General features: G+C 33.0%; 3 protein-coding genes across 8 annotated transcripts in view; 2 read left to right on the top strand and 1 right to left on the bottom strand.

Annotated features, from left to right (window-relative positions):
• LOC138126098 (uncharacterized) overlaps nt 1-20422 on the bottom strand; it is a 404235-nt gene that overhangs the window by 202469 nt on the left and 181344 nt on the right. The window lies entirely within an intron of this gene.
• Nucleotides 1-20422, top strand: part of Tpst (tyrosylprotein sulfotransferase) — a 176525-nt gene that overhangs the window by 76852 nt on the left and 79251 nt on the right. For 5 of the 6 annotated variants that reach the window (XM_069040866.1, XM_069040867.1, XM_069040863.1 and 2 more), the window contains one exon: nt 14340-14397. The exons of the other annotated variant lie outside the window; for it this stretch is intronic. The gene's annotated coding sequence lies outside the window, so the exon portion shown is untranslated. The remainder of the gene's footprint in view (nt 1-14339; nt 14398-20422) is intronic. 6 annotated transcript variants of the gene reach the window in all.
• On the top strand, nt 6673-11535 carry LOC138125517 (uncharacterized). Its single transcript, XM_069040871.1, has 2 exons — nt 6673-10750; nt 10816-11535. The coding sequence occupies exons 1-2, from the start codon at nt 10328-10330 to the stop codon at nt 11494-11496; spliced, it is 1104 nt and encodes a 367-aa protein (XP_068896972.1). The 5' UTR covers nt 6673-10327; the 3' UTR covers nt 11497-11535.

Genomic DNA, 20422 nt, shown 5'->3' with positions numbered 1-20422 from the left:
TATCCTGCTGTATTAATCCATGCAATATTTCTACATTTAAATAAAAAATATACAACGTACATATTAATCATATTTCTAACACAAACATGAAATAGTATACTTATTGTATATCAAGAGTTGAAAATGAAATGAAATGAAATGAAATCGAATTTTCAACACGTGGTATACACGATATTTTTCCGACGACCACAAAAAAAAACGCTAATATTCGGCATCCCTTCAAACTTCAAATATCATTCGACAGAGCTGCGGACAAAATAATTATGCCGTTGCGCGGAGATAGACATCGTTAATCATCGGCCCGTGTACAATATAAAAACACACAGCTGTCGGCCAATCAGATTTCTCAAATTTTTCATTGTACACGGTTAGGCTGTTCGTTCGTGTTCGTGTTGAAATCGTTTGCAATTTTAAATTTTCACTAAGGAAAAACCGTGTGAAATGTGCCATATTTCACAGTGGTCGTCTGAAAACATTGTTAAAATAATGAGAAGAATTTTTTTCAGTGTTGTTTTGACATTTTTTAAAGACAATTTTACAGCATGCGGAGCGGTAAGTGTAAATTAAAATAAAACATTCTTGCCATTTGCACCCTTTAAAATTAATGTGCTGTGTTAATGTACTCGTGTTACACAAACTGTACCTTAGTGTGAGCAACTAATTTTGTAGATAGAATTACTATACAATTATCGAAATTTCCCGATTAGTTCTAAATTTGCTTATGCGAAAATTTGAGAAAAGAATTGTGACTATTAATTTCTGAATATTTAAGTATTTATACATATCATACTTTATATTAAAAAAGGCAAACTGAAACTTTTTTTTTGAAAAGAAGTAATTCAACATACTATCGTATACTATTTTTATATAATGAGGTCAGAATACCTAGTGGATCACTAAATGCAAGGTGTTTTTTAAATGCTAGTACAAAAAAAAATGGTAATAGGCGAACAAAAAAATGATCTAATAAAAGTCTTTTCCTTTTCGAGATAAATATAAATTAAATGTTGGTTAAAGTTGTCAGTACGCTGGTGAATTAAAGGTAATTAAAAACGTAATTGGGGTTGTGAAGTTACAATAACAATTTTGTTTTGTTCACAGCATTATATATATATATATTCGTATGAAGAAAATTACAATTAAAATTCGAAATTCATAAAATAATTATGGTAAATTATATGTTTTTAATTTGTTGTAGCCAATTTAGGGCGTCTTCGGTAAGTAGATGTAGTTTGGAGAAACCTTGCTGGAATTTAGTAAGGGGACATTCTTCCACAATGTGTTGGATGGTTTCTTTTTCTGCACCGCATTCACAAGAAGGGTTTTCACGAATGTTCCAGTGAAACAACATATTATTGCATTTGCCATGCCCGGTTCTAAAACGATTTAATTTACACCAGATTTTCCTAGGTAGGTCAAATCCCGGAAGTTGTTTTGTAGGATCCTCAATTAGATTTTTATTGAAAATATCTACGTCTTGCCAGGCTGCTTTCCAATAGTCAGATTTGGAAAATGGTATGATTTAACTTATTGTTTACTATTGTTGTGTCTGTGGTGTAAAATGCGCATGGACAGGGTTAGTTTATCTCTACCGTTTTAGATTAAAAAAAAAGTTTTCTGGACTCTTTAGAATCTCCATACGACCCAGTTTTTTTTGTACTAGCATTTAAAAAACACTGGTGTCTGACTGTGAATTGTTAAATTTGAAAAGGTCAGATAACATGCAGAAAACAAGTAATTATATCAGTATACTATTCTCTGGAATTACCTACCACGCGTAAGTGTTAAGGGCAAGAAAGTTTGCAGTTTTGCTAACAAATCCATTTACAAAATTACTAGCCTGCATCACAATTTCGGTTCTAACAAAGGTTGGACTTTATTAAACTCAGTTAGCGTAGGTACAACATTTACTGAGGTGTATATGTGGTTTCAAAAGGACATCCCTTGGACAAGTAGAACTGTTACGACTACAACAATTACACGTAATTATAATAGTTTTGGGAGTTTATTGCTATACACAGATTCAGTATTTAACTCTTCAACAATTTGTGACTTATTTTTATGTATTCACAGTTTTATAACTATAATCATTTTAAATTATTAAAAACGAGAGTATTAACTAATGATTTTACTCGTCCTACTAGTGGGAGTACAGGGTGATTCAAGTTTTACCGCCCGCACGATAAACCCTATTAAAAAATTAATAAAAATTACGAAACGTTAAGGTTACATTCAACACTGTCAAAATTTGAGAATTTTCTCCTGTGTGAACCGATTTTTATAAATGTCACAACTTGTCAAAACGAAACGTTATGAAATTCACGTCAAAAGAAAATTATTACGAGCAGTTTTTGAATTATTCCAATTTTAACATTAAGGCTGGCCGCACACAACAGATTTTTTTGATCGGCCGACAGTTTATTATTTGTTAATAACTTATTAAGCAATCAACTAAACACATTACAGACACTGTATTGACTTTTGATCGGCTGAGAGTTTAGTTGATTGCTAATAAGTTATTAACAAAAAATAAACTGTCGGCCGATCAAAAAGTCTATAGTGTGCGGCTAGCCTTACAGGGAAAAATAACCAAGACTTACAACTACACAGAGAGAAAAGGTACTTTGGAACAAACAAAATTTATTTAGTGTAAAAGAATCTGTTGTTTCTATATGGGCAAGGAAATATTTGTTTCTTGCTTTAGTTTTATTTATTTGACTTTCGAAAAAGAATAATTAGTTAGAGTAAGACAAAATTTATTTTGAGCAGAAGAAAGTTTCCGTTTCCTACCAAAGAAATATTTTGTTGAACCACATTTGGCTGAAAATTTTGATTTATTTACACTAAACAAACTTCTTTTGGATTAAGAGTACATTTTTTGGTAAAAGCGATGCATGTAATAGAATATTTAGTTCAATCAAACAATGTTTGTTTTATATTAGCTATAAGAATTGTTTAAAATTAAAAGGTTGTTTTAAATAAAAATCGTATCTAAAAAAAACTATATATTTGAAATCATTTACAAACAAGAAATTATTACTGCATAATACCCAAAATCTTATTGCCATCTCCAGTAAAATGAATATTGAAGGGTACTTTGTTAATAAGTTCATTTTTACACATTAAAACCCAGCTACATGGTAAATTATTTTCGAAGTCGAATTGGATCTCATAACCCTGTTTATGAAAATTAAAACCAATGACAAATAGAGGCTGCAATATGAAATTTATCATATTGTTAATTATGATTATGTGTTTTATAGCACCAAACTTAGGGATCTCGTCACCAGACAATGTTCTAAGTTGTTCGTTCGGAGAAACTCTTCGATTTTTCAACCACTGATGCACACTAATTGCACAGGCACAATTGCATACACAAGGGCACACGAATATACACCCTATATATGTCGTTGAATTGTGAAAATGTAAAGCAAGGCGCGAGAATGTTATATTTATGGCGGGCACAGTGTACATTGCATAACGTATGAGAGACTTCTTCTTAGTGACGATTGGTCAAAATATATCACGTGATGTATATTTAAAAAAAATATTTATTTAGCTCGAGTAAATTAACTTTTATTTGAAAAAATACTCTTCTTCAATTAAATCAAATAAATTGGCAATAAACTTAAAAAAATATTCGCATCAAATTAATGCAACTCATTTATTTAGAAATTTTAAAAATCTATTTTTTTGTCCAAGTATTTTATTTACTTCAGTGAAATGTGTGCAATCATATGAATAAACCACTTTGTTTGTGATAAAAGAATTAGTTTAAGTGCAAAACAAATATATTTGAGAGAAACAAACAGCATTCAAAAAACAGAAATTCTTATTTCAAATGAACGTTTTTCTCTGTGTACAGTGTCATAAATAAATACCTCATTGTTGGTAGGCATCTGCTGAGAACTTTTCTAGTAATTCTTACTATAAACAACCCACGTCAACCTCTTTTCTGGAAGTGACCGCCCAATTTAGTAATAAATCATAGCTAAATTTTGCACTTTAATTTCAAATTCCAAAAAACCGGTGATGTTTTCATGATTTCAATGCCACCAAATTTTTTTATAAATAAAATGATGTAAATTTATGTAGCGGTTATCGAATTAAAATGAAATATTTTCCTGTTTCATTAAAAAAAAAAATGAAATTTTTACATAATAAGTATTCTACAACGATACACAATCATTCTTTCTTGAATTTTTTGAGAATTTTAAATCTATTATAAATGGGTGTTTTTGATCGGGCGGTAAAGCATGTTTGAAATAGAAATATGTACCTAATTTGTGTAGGTAAATCTATGATTTTTGTGAAACAGGGAGTGATACATACTTTAATAAAGAAATATAGAGTACAGATTTTTGGGAGTCTTTCACACAATAGTCTATTTCATGCTTTCTGGAATCTGTAGTAACCCTCGTCAACTGCACGCAGTGATGATTTATTGTATTAATCAAGATTCAGTGACACCCCGGCGAGATTTTAATACGAACACCAACCAAAAATCTCACAACACAGACATAACGTCCAATTCTAATTTTCGTTTCATTTCCTTTTCGCTTATTTAAGCTATCTTTAGACGATGCCACATTTCGTTCATCATGATCCATGTGTTGCAGCGCAGTGAAATGCATGTCTGTCTGCTTGCATTCCTTTATAGTCCACCTGGCTTTTTATCTAGAAGAAGCAAGTCAACGCACGTGTGTTCCGAGTTTGACGGAATCTGCTTGCATCAATGGTGCGCTTTGAATGAAAAATAGGTAAACACGCGTGGTTTATTATTATTATTATTATTATTATTAATGATTGACTCAACAGGCAAGAGCCCATTAAAAGAGTCAGATGAAATGTAAAGTAAAAAGAGTAGGTAACAAACACGACACAATGAGAAGAAATGAGAAATGTAAAATAGAACAGAAAAAAAAAATAGCAAAATAGAAATTTGAAAAAGCCAATTGAAGCGGAGACAGACGAAACTGACTAACATTCAGAGACCTCAACCGCACCGTAGGCCTTCCTAATGTCAGACGCTCGACAGACAAAAATGTCAGCTTCCTGCTCAATCTGTGAGAAGTTCGAAACAGCATGGAACAAAGGCGACCTTCTCAGCAGATTGGTTCTCGGTGTTGGAACCACGTTGGTGATGTTACAAAAATTCAAATTATCCATGGAAGGTATTCTGATAAAATTCCGAAAAAAAGCAGCAACCATATAAGACGATTTTTTCCAAAATGGATTTTTTGTTTCAAAAATAATCGGAGCCAAAATTTTTACGCGTTTTGCTTTCTGCGACAATGAGAAATCCAGCAAACAGACACACTTACAAAGAATACTCATCTATGGTCAGACTCAGTTCAGCAGCCGCTAATGACAACATAAAAAATCACGAAAAATATCTTAAACACAATTGTTTCATGTGTTAAGCATGTCGCAGAGATGAATGTTTCCATATGAAATTGAGTTAGCCATTAATAATTCGACATTTTGTCGAACTCGTTACTGTAGAGCACTCCTCGTTGCACTCTTCGTGCCCTAAACCCTCTCGTTCGACAATAGACTGTCTTGCGCAGCTCGTATAACAATACACTATTACTACTATTAGATATCTATACTACTAGATATATTCACTAGATACTAGACCCAGAACGTTTTATGATAGGCAACACTAATAACGAGGGGATTACTATTTGCCACCTCTTAGTGAGAAGACGAGCACTTCCTCCAAGAGAGACTACCTGGTACCGCTGCCCTTAAATGTCTGTTTATTTACGTCCATTACTTGCTCGTTTGTTAAGCTATTTAACTTCATAACGATATTGCCTATCATAAAAGGTTAAGAGTTCTGGGTCCACTATACAATTGGTGATGTTTACAGTGGCTAAATGTGTTGAATTGAGAGAAAAACTTGTGTCAATTAGTTCCGATTAACATTTTTTTACACCTCTACTTGCGATTAAACTTAGTCTTAATAGACATTTTTGCTCCAATTAAGCGGAATTTTGTTCCTTGAAAACGAAATAAATTGTCCGAATTTTGTAGATTTCATTACCCCAAATAAACGTCTCAATTAGTCGATTAATTGAACTACCAATTCACCAGAATTAACTGTAATAAATAAGAAGATAATACGAACAGTAAGAAATATCGGGTCAATATCGGATCAATCGTTAACCTCACTTTTTGGGCTGTTTGTATTTTTACGGTGCAGACTGACGAGTGGTGCGTTCATAATCGCAATCTTCATCGCCAACCTTGAGGAGTAATTTATTTAACACCCGATATTTCTTACTGTTTGTGTTGTTTTTTTGGTAAAAGTGCCTATCAGAAACATCAAATGTAATTTTTAAACCTTAGAAATAAAAAATACAAACAAAAAATTATTAAGGATTGTGTTTCTACTTGATGTACCTATGTATGTATGCTTCTGTGCAATAAAATTAAGCATAGCAAATATTTTATAGTTTAAACGGAACAACGAAATTCCTAGTAAAAAATTATTTATTCTGTTTTAATCAATAATCGTCTTTATTATACGCCCCCAAATGAGGGCATAAATTGGCCTTTACGGCACAGATCTGTCAAAAATCTGCCAAACAACGGTTGGATTAATTATTCAAACAATGGTATCAAACATTATTTTATTAAAGAAAATCATACATTGTATACATAGTAACCCTAACACAACTTTTAGTTGATTTCCTTTAAGGAATACGAAATATTTGTTTGAATCTTTTAGAAATAATAAAATAGAATAAAACTTTGTATGTACCACGGGCATAATTGTCGATTATGGCCCTCAGGAATTTAAAAGCCCTCGTTCCTCGGGCTTTAAACATTCCCTCGTGTCATAATCTCCTGACAATGCCCTTAATACATAAATAACTATTATGTAAATCAGTACATTTTTTTTTAGGAATGTCAAAATGCCGTGTCATTTAGACAACAATTCAAAAAATTTTTCAAATGTTAAATGTACAATCGCGGCCATCCAAAAGTGAACGATAGCTTGCGAAAATTTCCGTATTTTTCGTTAGATTAAATCAGGCTGTATTCATTGGCGTTCGTGCAGCAGGCGTTACTATTTTAATAATAAAAAGTTGTAATAATAAAAGTGAGACTGAGAACTTTAGTAAAGAAACATTTCCAACACCTATTCGCATTGGCCTCTCAAGCCTGTTTTCTTGCCAACCCCTCTTTATATTGAAGATGCAAGTCTTACTGCAATGTAATTCTCTCTCCACAGCAGCCAACGACCAATTTTCTTCTAGCTTTGCAATAGCCCTAGCTGTCTGCATCGGAGAGAGATGTGGCATTTAAAAAAAATAGTTTCAATAAATTTTTTATCGCTAGTGTCAAACTTTGACATTTCAGGACGCCTATGATTTAAAGTAAATATCAAACTATAAAAAAAAAACGTTCACTTTTGGATGGCCGCGATAGTACTCGTATTATACAACTAAAATATTGTGAAAATTAGTCATAAGACTTGTACTTAATTTTATTACACAGAAGTGTACATTCGAGATACTACCAAGTTCATTTAGGTTGCTGTTTGTGTACCCTGGGTAGGTACTTAATTGTTAGGTTAATCGTAACAATAATAATGTTTAATGCCTAGAATTTGGTGTAAATCATTAAAATGAATTAGGCATGTGATGTGCTCTGAAAACCACTTCTAACGTGGTTGAATTTCGTTATGAGTTTCGAGAGAATACTCGGTCTTCATTCGCGAGGTTTCTATTCCCAAGATGTTCCCTTAATCCGCTTCTGTCACCGACGACAAATAACAGGTGATTATGGCCGATGATATAGAAAGACCGGGAAATAACAATGCCGGATTCCCGACACGCGCCTTAGCCTAAACCGGCAGCAATTTCACATCGTCTATGGGGTTGTCTTCGACGGAGGCGCCGTTTTCCTTAATTTCCACGCGCATTCCAGGCGCCGTAGGGTAAAGCGAAAATGAGTGGGCCCGGTTTAAGTCCGGAATTTGTTGGGTCGCCTCCAGATATCCGCACAGTCGTACGTCTAATCGAAGCCCGGAGTCTCTAAAAAGAAATTCCCTATTTGTCCCGGATGCCTCGGGGTGTTCCAAGGACACTATGCGAAGAGAAATGCCCGGAAACGCTCTTTGTCCTCACATCGATTGTTCGTTCACTACTCCTTTTGCTTTCATCTTTCTGGATTTTCCAAAGAAATTTATTAGGTAGGTATTATTTGATGGATTTATAGTGGAGACACTTTTTCTCCGTCACCGTTGTTATTACTGAGTGGAGATCGTCCTTGATAAGATCAATAGCACTCGAACTTTTCTGAAGTTGCTACTGTTCTTTTTCTCAATTTATAGATAACCTATGCAATACTTTATTTTTTACTCAATTTTTAATCGAACGGTATAGTTTCCGTACATAAATATATCATTTATTTTTTTATATAAATCTTTATTCTAACAACATTAATGATTTGCAATTAAAATAACATACAATCATCGGGTGTTATTATTCGTTTCAAAAAATGTTAAAGTGCAAGGGATACGGAAACCTCAGTTGGAGGAGTCTGATTTGTTCAATCAACAGCTTTTATTTTGATACGATTTTATCGAACAAGTGTACTTCGATAAGCGAATTTTTTTTTGTAGAAATTTGTGAAGTTCTGGCGGCAACTCATTGTCAAAATTGCAACTCAATTATCATCATCTTTGCAAGTTCTACATCAGAACCGCATCTGTTTTTGACACGCCACAAGCTCTGTTGTTCCCACTCGATACCTATTTGTGGCTCGCGACACCTACACCTGGCGCAATCGAATTAAGCTCAGTTTATTTGTCGAAATTTAACTGTGAACTGTGTGCTTCACAATACAATACTTAAATTGATAGATTTCGATTTTATATTTAGATATTGAGGAGGAAATGAACTCGTGAATGACTACGCGTATCCATCCGTCTGTCGTTGGGTCTTCAAAATGTTTCTAAAACTTGATTGAACCAACAGTGACTCGGAGCGTCATAACATTTATGCTAGGTTTAATATAAGAATTGATGATGTGGGATAAACAGCTGCTGAATGCTCTTTTTCTACTTAAGCTTTGTTTCTGCGACGGTAGCGTATCTACTACTGTCACAGACTGATAATGTCGTGGTTGTGGTTGTTATCTTTTAAGTTCTTTTAAATTTGCAATGTTTCAAACAAAGATGTAATAACACTGGCATTAACCAAGATAAGCATGATGCAAAATTTCCAACATGAAAGGAATGTCTGATGGAAAGGGCGTTGTTCGATCTACCGTCATTCTAGAAATAAGGCAGAGAACGGATCATGAATAAATACACGAGATGGAACGAAAAATACAGAATTTTAAACGACGGACTTGTGTTCATCAAGTGTCATTTCTGAATAGACCACCTGAATAAAAGGGATGCCTTGGCACACTATATCATTTTTATTGCTGTGCCGTAATGTCCAGAACCGGACCTACTTCTACGATGAATGCAAATATGTGTTTTTTTTAGTTCTTCATGATGCTTCTCAAATATACCAAGTGTAATAATAAAAAACAGTGTCTTCTACAGCAACGCAATATGAATGTTTAACTATTAATTTACGTGATCGTTTCTGTTATTTTTCCTTCAATAGTTTAGAATCTTCATTAATTTTGGTTTATGAGTGGAAATAGTATATTGTTATACAGGGTTATTCTAAATGATTGTAGTCGAAGTAGGCCATGCCCATGTTATTACGTTTTTGCCGCTTTCATGTGAACTGTCAGTTGTGTCCCTGTCACTGTCATTTTTTAGGTGAAAAGTGCGGAGATGAGGATTTTATTTATTTTTGTTAAATTAACGATTGAATCCAGAAATATTGAGTTGTTCTCCAATCAATTTTAAAAATATTGAGTTGTTTTGCACCCAATTTAACACATCATTTTGATGATTTTTTTATGTGGAGCGGCAACCATAAATTTTACATTCAGTTTTCACGCCTACTTCGACTACAATCATTTAGAATAACCCTGTATAAGTGAGGAAAGGGATGCATTGCTAAACGAGAATGAGAATTGGATCACGAGCGATAGCGAGTTGATCTAATCATTCAAGTTTTGCAATGGACCTTTCCTCACGTATGTAACATACTATTTTTTCCATCGTCAAGAGTTTTTCGGTTTATCTTGGATAGGTATTATCAATTTATTATTTTATACAAATCAACATAGAAGTAAAATTTAAAATTTGAAAATCACGTTTCCATGCTCACAGTAAACAATAAAATTTAATTTATTGAATGTCAAGCCGTGTTTTTTCCAAAACTAAAGAAGAATTGAAATAGTGATGGAAGTAGATAGTGATGAAGATTTACCAAATACTCCACCAGAAGTAAAAGAGGCAGCGAACTTGGTAACTTTGGAGTTGTTACCTCTCAAATCGCGAGCACGCTATGAAAGGGAATATGATATGTTCATGAGATGGAGACAAGAAAAAAAAATTAAAAGCTTTTCAGAGTCGGTAGTTTTGGGGTACATGTCGGAACAAGCCAAAGTGCAAAAATCATCGACTTTATGGTCACGATATTCGATGCTGAAAGCAAGCTTGGTTGTCAAAAATAATGTTGACATTAGTAAATATTGTAAGTTGGTTGCATTTCTAAAAAGACAATCCGTTGGTTATAAGGCCAAAAAATCAAAAATATTTTCAAGAGAGCAAATATTCAAGTTCTTATCAACGGCCCATGATGAAGAATTCCTCTTAATGAAGGTAAACTAAATAATTGCTAATTTTTACATTAATTTTCATTAATAATTTTTTTCTTAATTGTGCAGGTTATTGCAATTATTGGATTGTCGGGTGCTTGCCGCTGCGACGAATTGAAAAATATGACAATTGACGACATACAAGACACCCAATCAGTATTGATAATAAATATACCGGACTCTAAAACAGGAAAAAGTCGTGTATTCACAGTAGTTGCAGTGAAAAATGAACTAGCAAATGATTTGAATTTGATTGAGATATACAGAAAATATGTTTCTCTAAGATCACCTCTTACAGAACATCGGCGATTGTTTGTGAACTATCAAAAGGGTAAATGTACCGTTCAACCTGTAGGAATAAACAAATTTGCCAAAGTACCGGCCATTATTGCAAATTACTTGAAAATACCAGATGCTTCTTCTTACACGGGGCACTGTTGGCGGAGAACATCAGCGTCCTTGTTGGTAGATGCTGGAGCTGACTTACTCACATTAAAAAGCCATGGAGACTGGAAGTCCTCGGCAGTAGCAGAGGGCTATATCGAAAATTCAATTCAAAATAAAATTTCGATCGCTACAAAAATACTTGGAAATAACTTATCCGAGAAACCAAACAGAATTGCTAATGTGGCGTCAACGTCGAGCTCTGTATCGACACATTATTTAGCAAATAAATCAGACACAGTTGGAGTTTCAATTCATGCAGAAAATTGTACATTTAATTTTTATAATACCGATAAAAAAAGTTAACTATGTAATAACTATGTTAATAAAGAATTCTTACAATAATTGTATAATTATTAAAGAATTCTGGTCAAACATATGGTCAAATGAAGTTCAATTTAATAATCAGGCAGAATGGATTCCTCATTTAGAAAATGATATACCAGATAGTAATAATCGACATCATATTCAAATTAGCCTTGAAATTTTAGTTAAAAATATTAATAGTTCACATAATTGGAAATCCCCTGGAGGTGACCAAATTCATAACTTTTGGTTAAAAAAATTTACTTGTATTCATAAATGCTTACTTGATCACTTTAACGGATTTATTAGGGAACCTAACACATTTCCAGAGTTTTTGGCCCATGGTATAACATATCTGAAACCAAAAGATTCCGATACTAAGAATCCATCAAAATATAGGCCAATCACATGTCTACCTACAATTTATAAAATTATGACATCTTGCATTAAAGTAATAATTTACGACCATTGTCAAAAATTAAATATACTTAATGAAGAACAAAAAGGTTGTGTTAAAGAGTGTTTTGGTTGTAAAGAACAACTCATAATAGATACGGTAATAATGGAACAAGCTAGAAAAAATAATAGAAATATTTATACCGCATTCATAGACTACAAAAAAGCCTATGATTCAGTACCACATTCATGGTTAATTAAAATTCTTAAAATTTATAAAATTAATTTGGATTTGATTAACTTTTTATCTCATGTTATGACATTTTGGAGAACTACTTTAAATTTATCAATAAACAATACTAAATTAAAATCCGAGCCTATTCAAATTAAACGGGGAATTTATCAAGGAGATTCTTTAAGTCCTTTATGGTTTTGTCTAGCCATTAATCCTTTGACAAATCTATTAAATAGCACTGGATATGGTTTCAATATTAGACTTAATAATACCACACTATCCAAATTAAATCACCTTCTTTATATGGATGACATAAAACTTTATGCATCAAAAAAGAATCACATTTTATCTTTACTAACAATAACTGAAAATTTCTCAAATGATATTGGGATGAGTTTTGGTATTGATAAGTGTAAAATGCAATCAATATGTCGCGGTCATTACGAACATTTAGAATATATAACTCAAGAAGGAGAAATCATTAAAAATTTAAATAAAGGAGAATTTTATAAATATTTAGGTATTAATCAATCAAATCATATTCAACACTCAATTATAAAAGAAAATTTAGAAAAGCAATTTTATTTAAGAATTAAATCTATTTTAAAATCAAAATTAAACGGTAATAATTTAATTAAAGCAGTTAATACATATGCTGTTCCATTACTGACCTATTCTTTCGGTGTTATAAAATGGTCCAAAACTAATTTACAGAACATAAACATTAAAACTAGAGTTCTTTTTACTAAATTTAGTAAACACCATCCTAAATCTGCTATTGAAAGATTTAATTTACCACGCGAAAACGGTGGTAGGGGTTTTTCAAATCTAGAAATACTGCTAAAAAATCAAATTGCTTCACTAAAAAATTATTTCCTCAATAGAGCTCGTGATAACACCTTTTTCAATGCTTTGGTTTCAGCCGATAAAGGCTACACACCTTTAAATTTAAGTGATAATATAATTTCAGACATTGTTAAGCCAAATATACCTGACACAATAGCAAATATAAAACAGAAGTCTTTACATGGGAGATACTTTAAAGAACTGGAACAACCAGAAATTAATATTCAGGCCTCTCATGCATGGCTTAAGAAATCAAATATTCACCCTGAGACGGAGGGTTTTATATTTGCAATACAAGATCGTGTTATAAATACAAGAAATTATAAAAAACACATATGCGGTTTACAATCGATAATTGATAAATGTAGGATTTGCGGAACTGAAGGGGAAACAATTGAACACATTATTTCTTCTTGCACCGTTTTGGCTCAAAGCGAATATAAAAAACGACACGATATATTCGCTAAAATTATACACATGAATTTAGCTGTTAAATTCAATTTATTAAAGAATACACAACCACATTATAGTTATACACCAGAAAGTTGTTTGGAAAATGACAGTTACAAGTTATATTTTGATAGAACAATTTTAACTGACATTCATATTAAGCATAACAGACCAGACATTATAATTTTAAATAAACAACAAAAGCAAGCATATCTTTTAGATATAGCTGTTCCAAATTCACATAATATAACACAGACATATAACACAAAAATTAATAAATATTTAGAGCTGTCCGTTGCTATGAGAAATCTTTGGTGTTTAGAAAAAATTTCGATTTTACCACTTGTAATTTCAGCAACGGGAATAGTACCGCAATCTCTTTTTAAAAATTTAAAAATTCTGGATTTAGATAACACATTGGTAGTTGAAATTCAAAAAGGTATATTATTATACTCATGTCACATCGTGAGGAAGTTCCTTAACATTGACACAGAACATAATACACAACAAAGTCATAATGCGGAGGCGAGACGCCGGTAATTATGTTGATAAGCACTGCACTATTACTTGATAGTAATATCCGTAATAGTGTATGTACTCCGGCAAAATTGCCGTGCCGCCGGGTGGAGGTGGGATAGTGTCAGAAGGTTATTTAAATGAAATTCCCTAAATGAGGAACAAATTATTTTTTATTACTTTCCCCACTAGTGAGGGAAGTGATTTACTTTCCTCACATGTGATGCAAACGCCTACTTTCCTCTTTAAATTGAGTGATGGAAATGTCATTTTCAGACTTGACGTTGGAAAAAAATATTTAAGAGATAAAATCGTAGCAGCTCATCAATTCCTTTATCAACTCTTTATTAAGAATTGGAAGATCCATTCTAATCTAAATAATTAATCGGTATTTTTTTAGGTGTGGCGAAGCGTGAAAGAAGAGGGAAGAAGAACCTGAGCCCCGCAATTTTTATAAGGTAAGCTGATTTTATCCGACCCCGCAGATATTCATAATGCTCTTTTTTTCAAATTACCGTCTTAACTTTTAATAACAAAAACGTTAACTAAACGACGGCGAGTAGAACACTTGTTAAATGCGGAAATTCTGATTTCAATTTGTGCTTTGTGCGTCGGCATGTTTTTCATTGTTTTTAGAATGCGAGATTACAAAGGAATTGCAGAAATGTAAAAGCTCCCGCGTATAATTTATTTATCTAATTTTTTTTGCCAAAATTTTAATTTGTGTAATATTAAAAAGCACATTCGTAACTGGAATTGTAAAAAATAATTTCACGCAAAGGAATGTGTGTGTATATTAAACAAAAACGTGACAGAGCAGGTGCTTTCAAACTGCCGCGCCTTTGGGGTGTACGCTTGTAAAAGCGCCTCGTTTGAATCCTTCATTGTTTCATATTTAACGGTGGCACTTTGATACTTCAAAGGTACCTGTACAATTCTAGTAGTAATTATATGACCTATACACTATATTAAACATGATGGATAGTGGTAGGAGGTCGGTGCATTGTAGTGTTGCTACTCAGATGCTAATGACGAACCCTTGTACATACTATCAAAGGAAATTCGTTTCTCCACAAGGTTCGGTTGCGTTTCTGTATGCATTATGATAAAATATGTGTTGCCACAGCTAACGTCTTACATAATTTCTTCTATGGAAGACCACTTACGAAAATTGTTTTCAATGAACACAGGGGTAGAGCAATTTTCATTAAAATTGCGCTTCTACAAGAAACACGTTTCTCAGCGAACCGTGTGTTGGAAACGGTTTTTATTTTTATTTATAATAAACTGGTGGTTGTAACAACATAACTGTTTCTTTTGTACATACAGGGTATTTCACGAGTGATAATGAGCCCGACAGAATTGAAAATGCAACCCACAATACATTTGCAAGGTAAACCTGGAAATGGGTGCGGACAATATTCAGGTTTACTTTGCGAATGTATTGTCGGTTGCATTTTCAATTCCGCCGAGCTCATTATCACTCGTGAAATATACTGCTTTGCATAAAAATCCGAATACCTCGGAGTTAACTAATTTCGTTGAATTATTATCATTCGCTGAATGTTCATTCAGGCCAAATAAAATAATGGTTAAAGTAACGAATCAAATTAAAACGTTATTCAATAATAAAAGGATAAATCACAGTTTCTAACAGACGAATCTGGCGACCAAGCAGGCTGTGGAAGTAAGTCAAAATTATTTTCTTGTAGGTGTACTGATGTAACTCTTGCCGTGCGAGAACGTGCATTATCTTGCTGAAATAGTGGTTGATTTAACATCCTTAATTAGGAACTTGCAACAGGTTCGTAGGTACGACTATATTAGTTTGTTATTTAACCGATTGCGTTTAAACTTCTATTTATAGAACCTAAAGGTGACCAGCTATCATGTGTTAACTAAACTCCAAACCATTATTATTATTATTAGAGTATGTCTATCCCACAGAACGAGTCAAATTAAGGGATAGGAAAATAGCAAGAGAAAAGAAATACATTACCACTTATGTAAATGCTGTGTAGCGTTGCACTGTAAATTGTAAATTTTGGCGTTCTCGGCGTAATCGTCTCACCTTTTTAAGGCCATTATGAGACCAAGGACAAAGCTAAAATTCGTCATTGAATACCACCTGGTTCCCCGTTTGCTGGCTCATTACTCATTAGTCATTTCATTACACAACTAGAGCGATGAGCCCGATGTCTTGGGATTAAGGGCAGGCATAGAATTGATCTATATGAATGAAGCCCAAAAAACTCTTATTCTGTGAAAATCAGATCCCACGGAAATTCTACGTTGTAAACTTCCCACCAGCATCTCTGATACCCACAAACCAGTCTCTTTCAAACACATTTATCTGGTGATAATTAACTTATCATTTTTGAAGAACTTACAAACACAAGCATTGTGTGTCTAATACACAACTGCACTTAACAACTGTAGGAGGAATCTTCTGCAAACAGGCTATAATTTAAAATTCAGGAGAGGAAAAGTGATAATAAGGATCGATGAAATTTTTTGTTTATGATTTCGTCTGTGCCTTTGTGTTGCAGGTATTTCAATGAAATCGAACAAGACTCCTTCTGGGTGTTCGAATTTTTTTATGCAAATCATTATGTAACGTTGCCGATTTTTTCTATATGTTGTAATTATCTGTTTATGTGTTTCTGCAGACAAGAATTTATTTTCAGGATGAGTAACTTCCAAGACCCGTTTCAAAACTGAATTTTTATACGTCGACTGAAGTTAGTAATTAGCCACCATAAATATTGTTCCCTCGTGAACGTTCCCATTTTCTGGAGTGGATGTAATATGATTTTACTTTCTTCAGATGCGTGTTCTCAACATTTTATTTCCCTCTATTTTTCTTTTTCCGTCCTATACGTGTTTATTCTATAGCTTCCGTGTTCTCATATGCTCGGTGAGTGTATAGTATTCCAAATGGAGTGCCGACCCATCCTTCACCCTTTTTATTTTATTTTTTTTTTTTTGTGTCGGAGGGATGTCCGTAACTCAACACGAATGCTCATCCGACTATATACAGAAAGGTTGGGTGATGTAAGAAAAATACTTTTTCTTTCGCTGGAAGTGTAGCGAAAATTAAATAAAGGAGGTAATTTTTAAAAGAGAAGTTACGGGTCATGTGGTTTTTATTTTAGGTAGTATAATGTTTCAGATGTGAGCAAAAGGAAAACTTCGTTCCTTTACATTTTCACGTAATCCTCAAGTGTAAAGGGAACACGGAATGTGTCTTTTTAAATCGAACGTATTTTATTAAGGAAAATGGAACGTGATAGATTAGGGTGAAATTAATCGATGTCTTTAAAAAGTTTGAGGGGTTATTGTAAGAAGATTGGGAACGTTAAAATCAGAGTGGGCGTCATTATATTGAAAGATTGGGTCTACATAAATCCGGATTGGAAACACACCAGGAAAAATTCGATATCGCGTCTCATCGACCCTTTGTTTCCCTGGAAACTACATTTGGCTAGTTATGTATGTATATTTGCACAACTGTTGAAGTTATACAATATGTTGCCATAATTCAATGCATTTAAAATTGGATTTGGCATTGTTTCACGGAATTATCAGTTTAACTAACAAAAATACCAAAATCAAGTAAATGTAAAGAAAATGCGTATCTTTTATTTGACAAATTTCTAGTGTTTCTCAACTTGCAGAGAATAATGGATCATTTATATATTTCATTTGATTGTACCGAGCGATCATTTAAATTTATAATTATACTAAGGACAACGTAACATTTTATCTGCCCCGCCCATTACATTTTCTTAGTTACCAATCAAATAGGTTGTTAAGACGACCTGACATTTTATTTTTTTAAAACCTTAAACAATAATTGTGGACTTGATTGAATCTGGCTTTGATTCTCATTGGTCAATTTATGTGGGCGGAGCAGATAAAAAGTTATAACGGCAATACTATAGAATAAACTATGATTTTTAAATTAGATTGGCAGCATTGACTGCTGACAGCTTCATTTAAATTGTCAAAGTGACGCTTCAGAATGTTTAATTTAGAACATACAATTTTTCTTAGGGAAAGTTATTTTAAAAACCGTGAACGGCAGAAAATTAGTGATTGGAAGTATTACATACATAGCTTGCGTTGAAGATTTTCGAAATGCATTCCATAATTTTCCGGTTGAATACCCAAAAACGCTGTAACTGTTTAGATTTTCGAAAATGTGTTTGAAAATATGAAATGGTGAGGTAACAGTTGCATCGAAGCCAGGGGAGAACACTTTGAACATTTGTTATAAAATTGCATTATTCTTTAGTGCTTCATTTGCCGTAAATCACAGATTAAAACGATTGATGAACATAAAGAACCCTAAACGTCAACATGTTTATGTAACCTTTACACAGCGAGTCAATTGACAGGATCTGCACGGTCAACAGTCAATGTTGCCAATCTAATTTAAAAATCATATCCTACTCTAATTATAAATTTAAATGATTCCTCTGTACTTTTTAAATAGGGGCAAAAAACCAGTACGTTCACTCAAAATTAGATTACCGTTAGGAATTTTCGATCGTACATGTTTTAATTATTATTATAAACATTGTTAACATTTCATTAAACAATTTACATATTTAGAAAATGAAGTATCAACCACGATCGTATCGGCCCTGTTGCAACATAATCTATATCATGTGTTTGGATCACTGTTGCATTCTAAATCACAATAATAATAATTATTGTTCGTGTACATTCATTAAAAATGGATTTCCGTAGCACTTTTTACAGTCTCGAGTCTTGCATTCGATTGCTCATCATGACACCTCATTCCTTTTGACTTCAGTGAGAATCATTTCTCTGGTGGTACTGTCGGTAGTCGATAAATTTTTGTTTAAGCAAAAAATATATTTTTCGTTAATTTTTTTTTCATGTTCGTTTCCCGAGATACATAACGTGAAAAGTGGTATATAAAAAAATATACAGGGTGTTTTTGAAATGCGTGCAGAAATTTTAATCACGAGCTACTGGTTTCATATAGAACTCGGAAAAAATATTTAAAAAATTGTAGCTCAAAAAGTAAAAGTCGTTTTATTTTTTGGCATAGAATTTTTTAGATATTTTTTCCGAGTTCTACATGAAGCCAGTAGCTCGTGGTTAAAATTTGTGCACGCATTTCAAAAACACCTGTATACATTTTTCAGTTTATATACCTAACTTGGCATCTGTCAAAGATAACCTCAAAATTTACAATTCATTCATGTTTTTCAACATTTTTGCCTAAACGAACACGAAAAACCTTGTGTGCACCTCGACCAAAAAGTGCCTTTTGTCCTCGCCGGTTTTCGGTTTCGGCTCCGCCTCGACTAGAAAATTCAGACTCGGACGAAAAAGATGCACTTTTTGGGCGTTGATACGCAAATAACTATTTCAGAACGGCATTTGGCTAGCAAAATTTTCATTAATAAAAAAATTTGCAGTTGAACGAGATAGTTGTTTTAAATTTAGCAGATTGTTGTTTTTTTTCAGTATGTATTAAAATTCTTAATGTTTGAGAAGTTATTTCTCTTGGTTTTAAAAACTCTAGAGGTTTATCTCCCTCAGATTCACTCGATTTTGAAATCTATAGGGATTTTGTAATGCTTTATAATTGCTGTTTGCAATTGCAAGATTTTTCATTAATGAAAATTCCTTTTACCTGATAATTAAGCTGAAAACCGACTTTTAGACGATATTATGAAGGTTTAGTAGTTTTTAAAGCTACAGAATATATATTTCGTTGTATTTATTACGCTTAATGAGACGGCTTAATTGGTACTGTGTCTCCTAATTGCAATTTACTCTGTTGGATTTTGTATTTTGGACTTTATGCTACTTGAAAAAAGTAAAATAAATAATTTTAATTGGTAGGGAGTAGGGATTATTCATTATAACATAATTTCCAATGTGCCGTAATTAGTATAACCGTGGATGTAATTTACTTTATCTTACAGGTGGAGTTTTTGAGCTACCTTAGACCATTGTTTTCGGTGACAGAAGTCAAGTTTTAATCACAAGTGAGATAAAGTACTCACTAGTGAGTAAATTTGACAGCTGCCGTTTAACTTGACATTAAGTACTCACAAGTGACTAAATTTGACAGCTGTCATTTTACTTGAATGAAACTTCATTTCTTGGATTTTTTGCAATAGTTGCACCTGTAAGATAAAACGTCGTATATCACACGTGATCGAAATGCCATTATGAAACTCGTGAGAAGTGTCCCACTCGTGTGCAAGCGCACTCGTCGGTCAAAATTTTCACTCTTGTATAATGAAATGATGCATTTCTAGCACTTATAATATAATATCTATTGGCAGTGAACTGTTACATTTTTTCTCTCCTTGTTTATACAGGGTTATTCACGAGAGAGGTACTTCTGAATTTTTATTTTGCCGCAACCAACAATACCAATGGCAGTAACTACTAAATTATGAGCCAGTTTACAGAAGCGAAATGAAGTTAATC

Source organism: Tenebrio molitor, chromosome 3, assembly GCF_963966145.1.
Source record: "Tenebrio molitor chromosome 3, icTenMoli1.1, whole genome shotgun sequence".
Taxonomy (NCBI): domain Eukaryota; kingdom Metazoa; phylum Arthropoda; class Insecta; order Coleoptera; family Tenebrionidae; genus Tenebrio; species Tenebrio molitor.
Note: the sequence above shows the minus strand (reverse complement) of the source record. Positions and strands in the feature narration are given on the sequence as shown.

What these genes read in the sequence shown, in the direction of transcription:
- LOC138125517 (XM_069040871.1), top strand. Translation starts at nt 10,328, where the DNA reads ATGGAAGTAGATAGTGATGAAGATTTACCAAATACTCCACCAGAAGTA. An exon ending in AAGAATTCCTCTTAATGAAG is followed by an intron (nt 10,751 to 10,815) that starts GTAAACTAAATA and finishes TTAATTGTGCAG; the next exon opens with GTTATTGCAATTATTGGATT.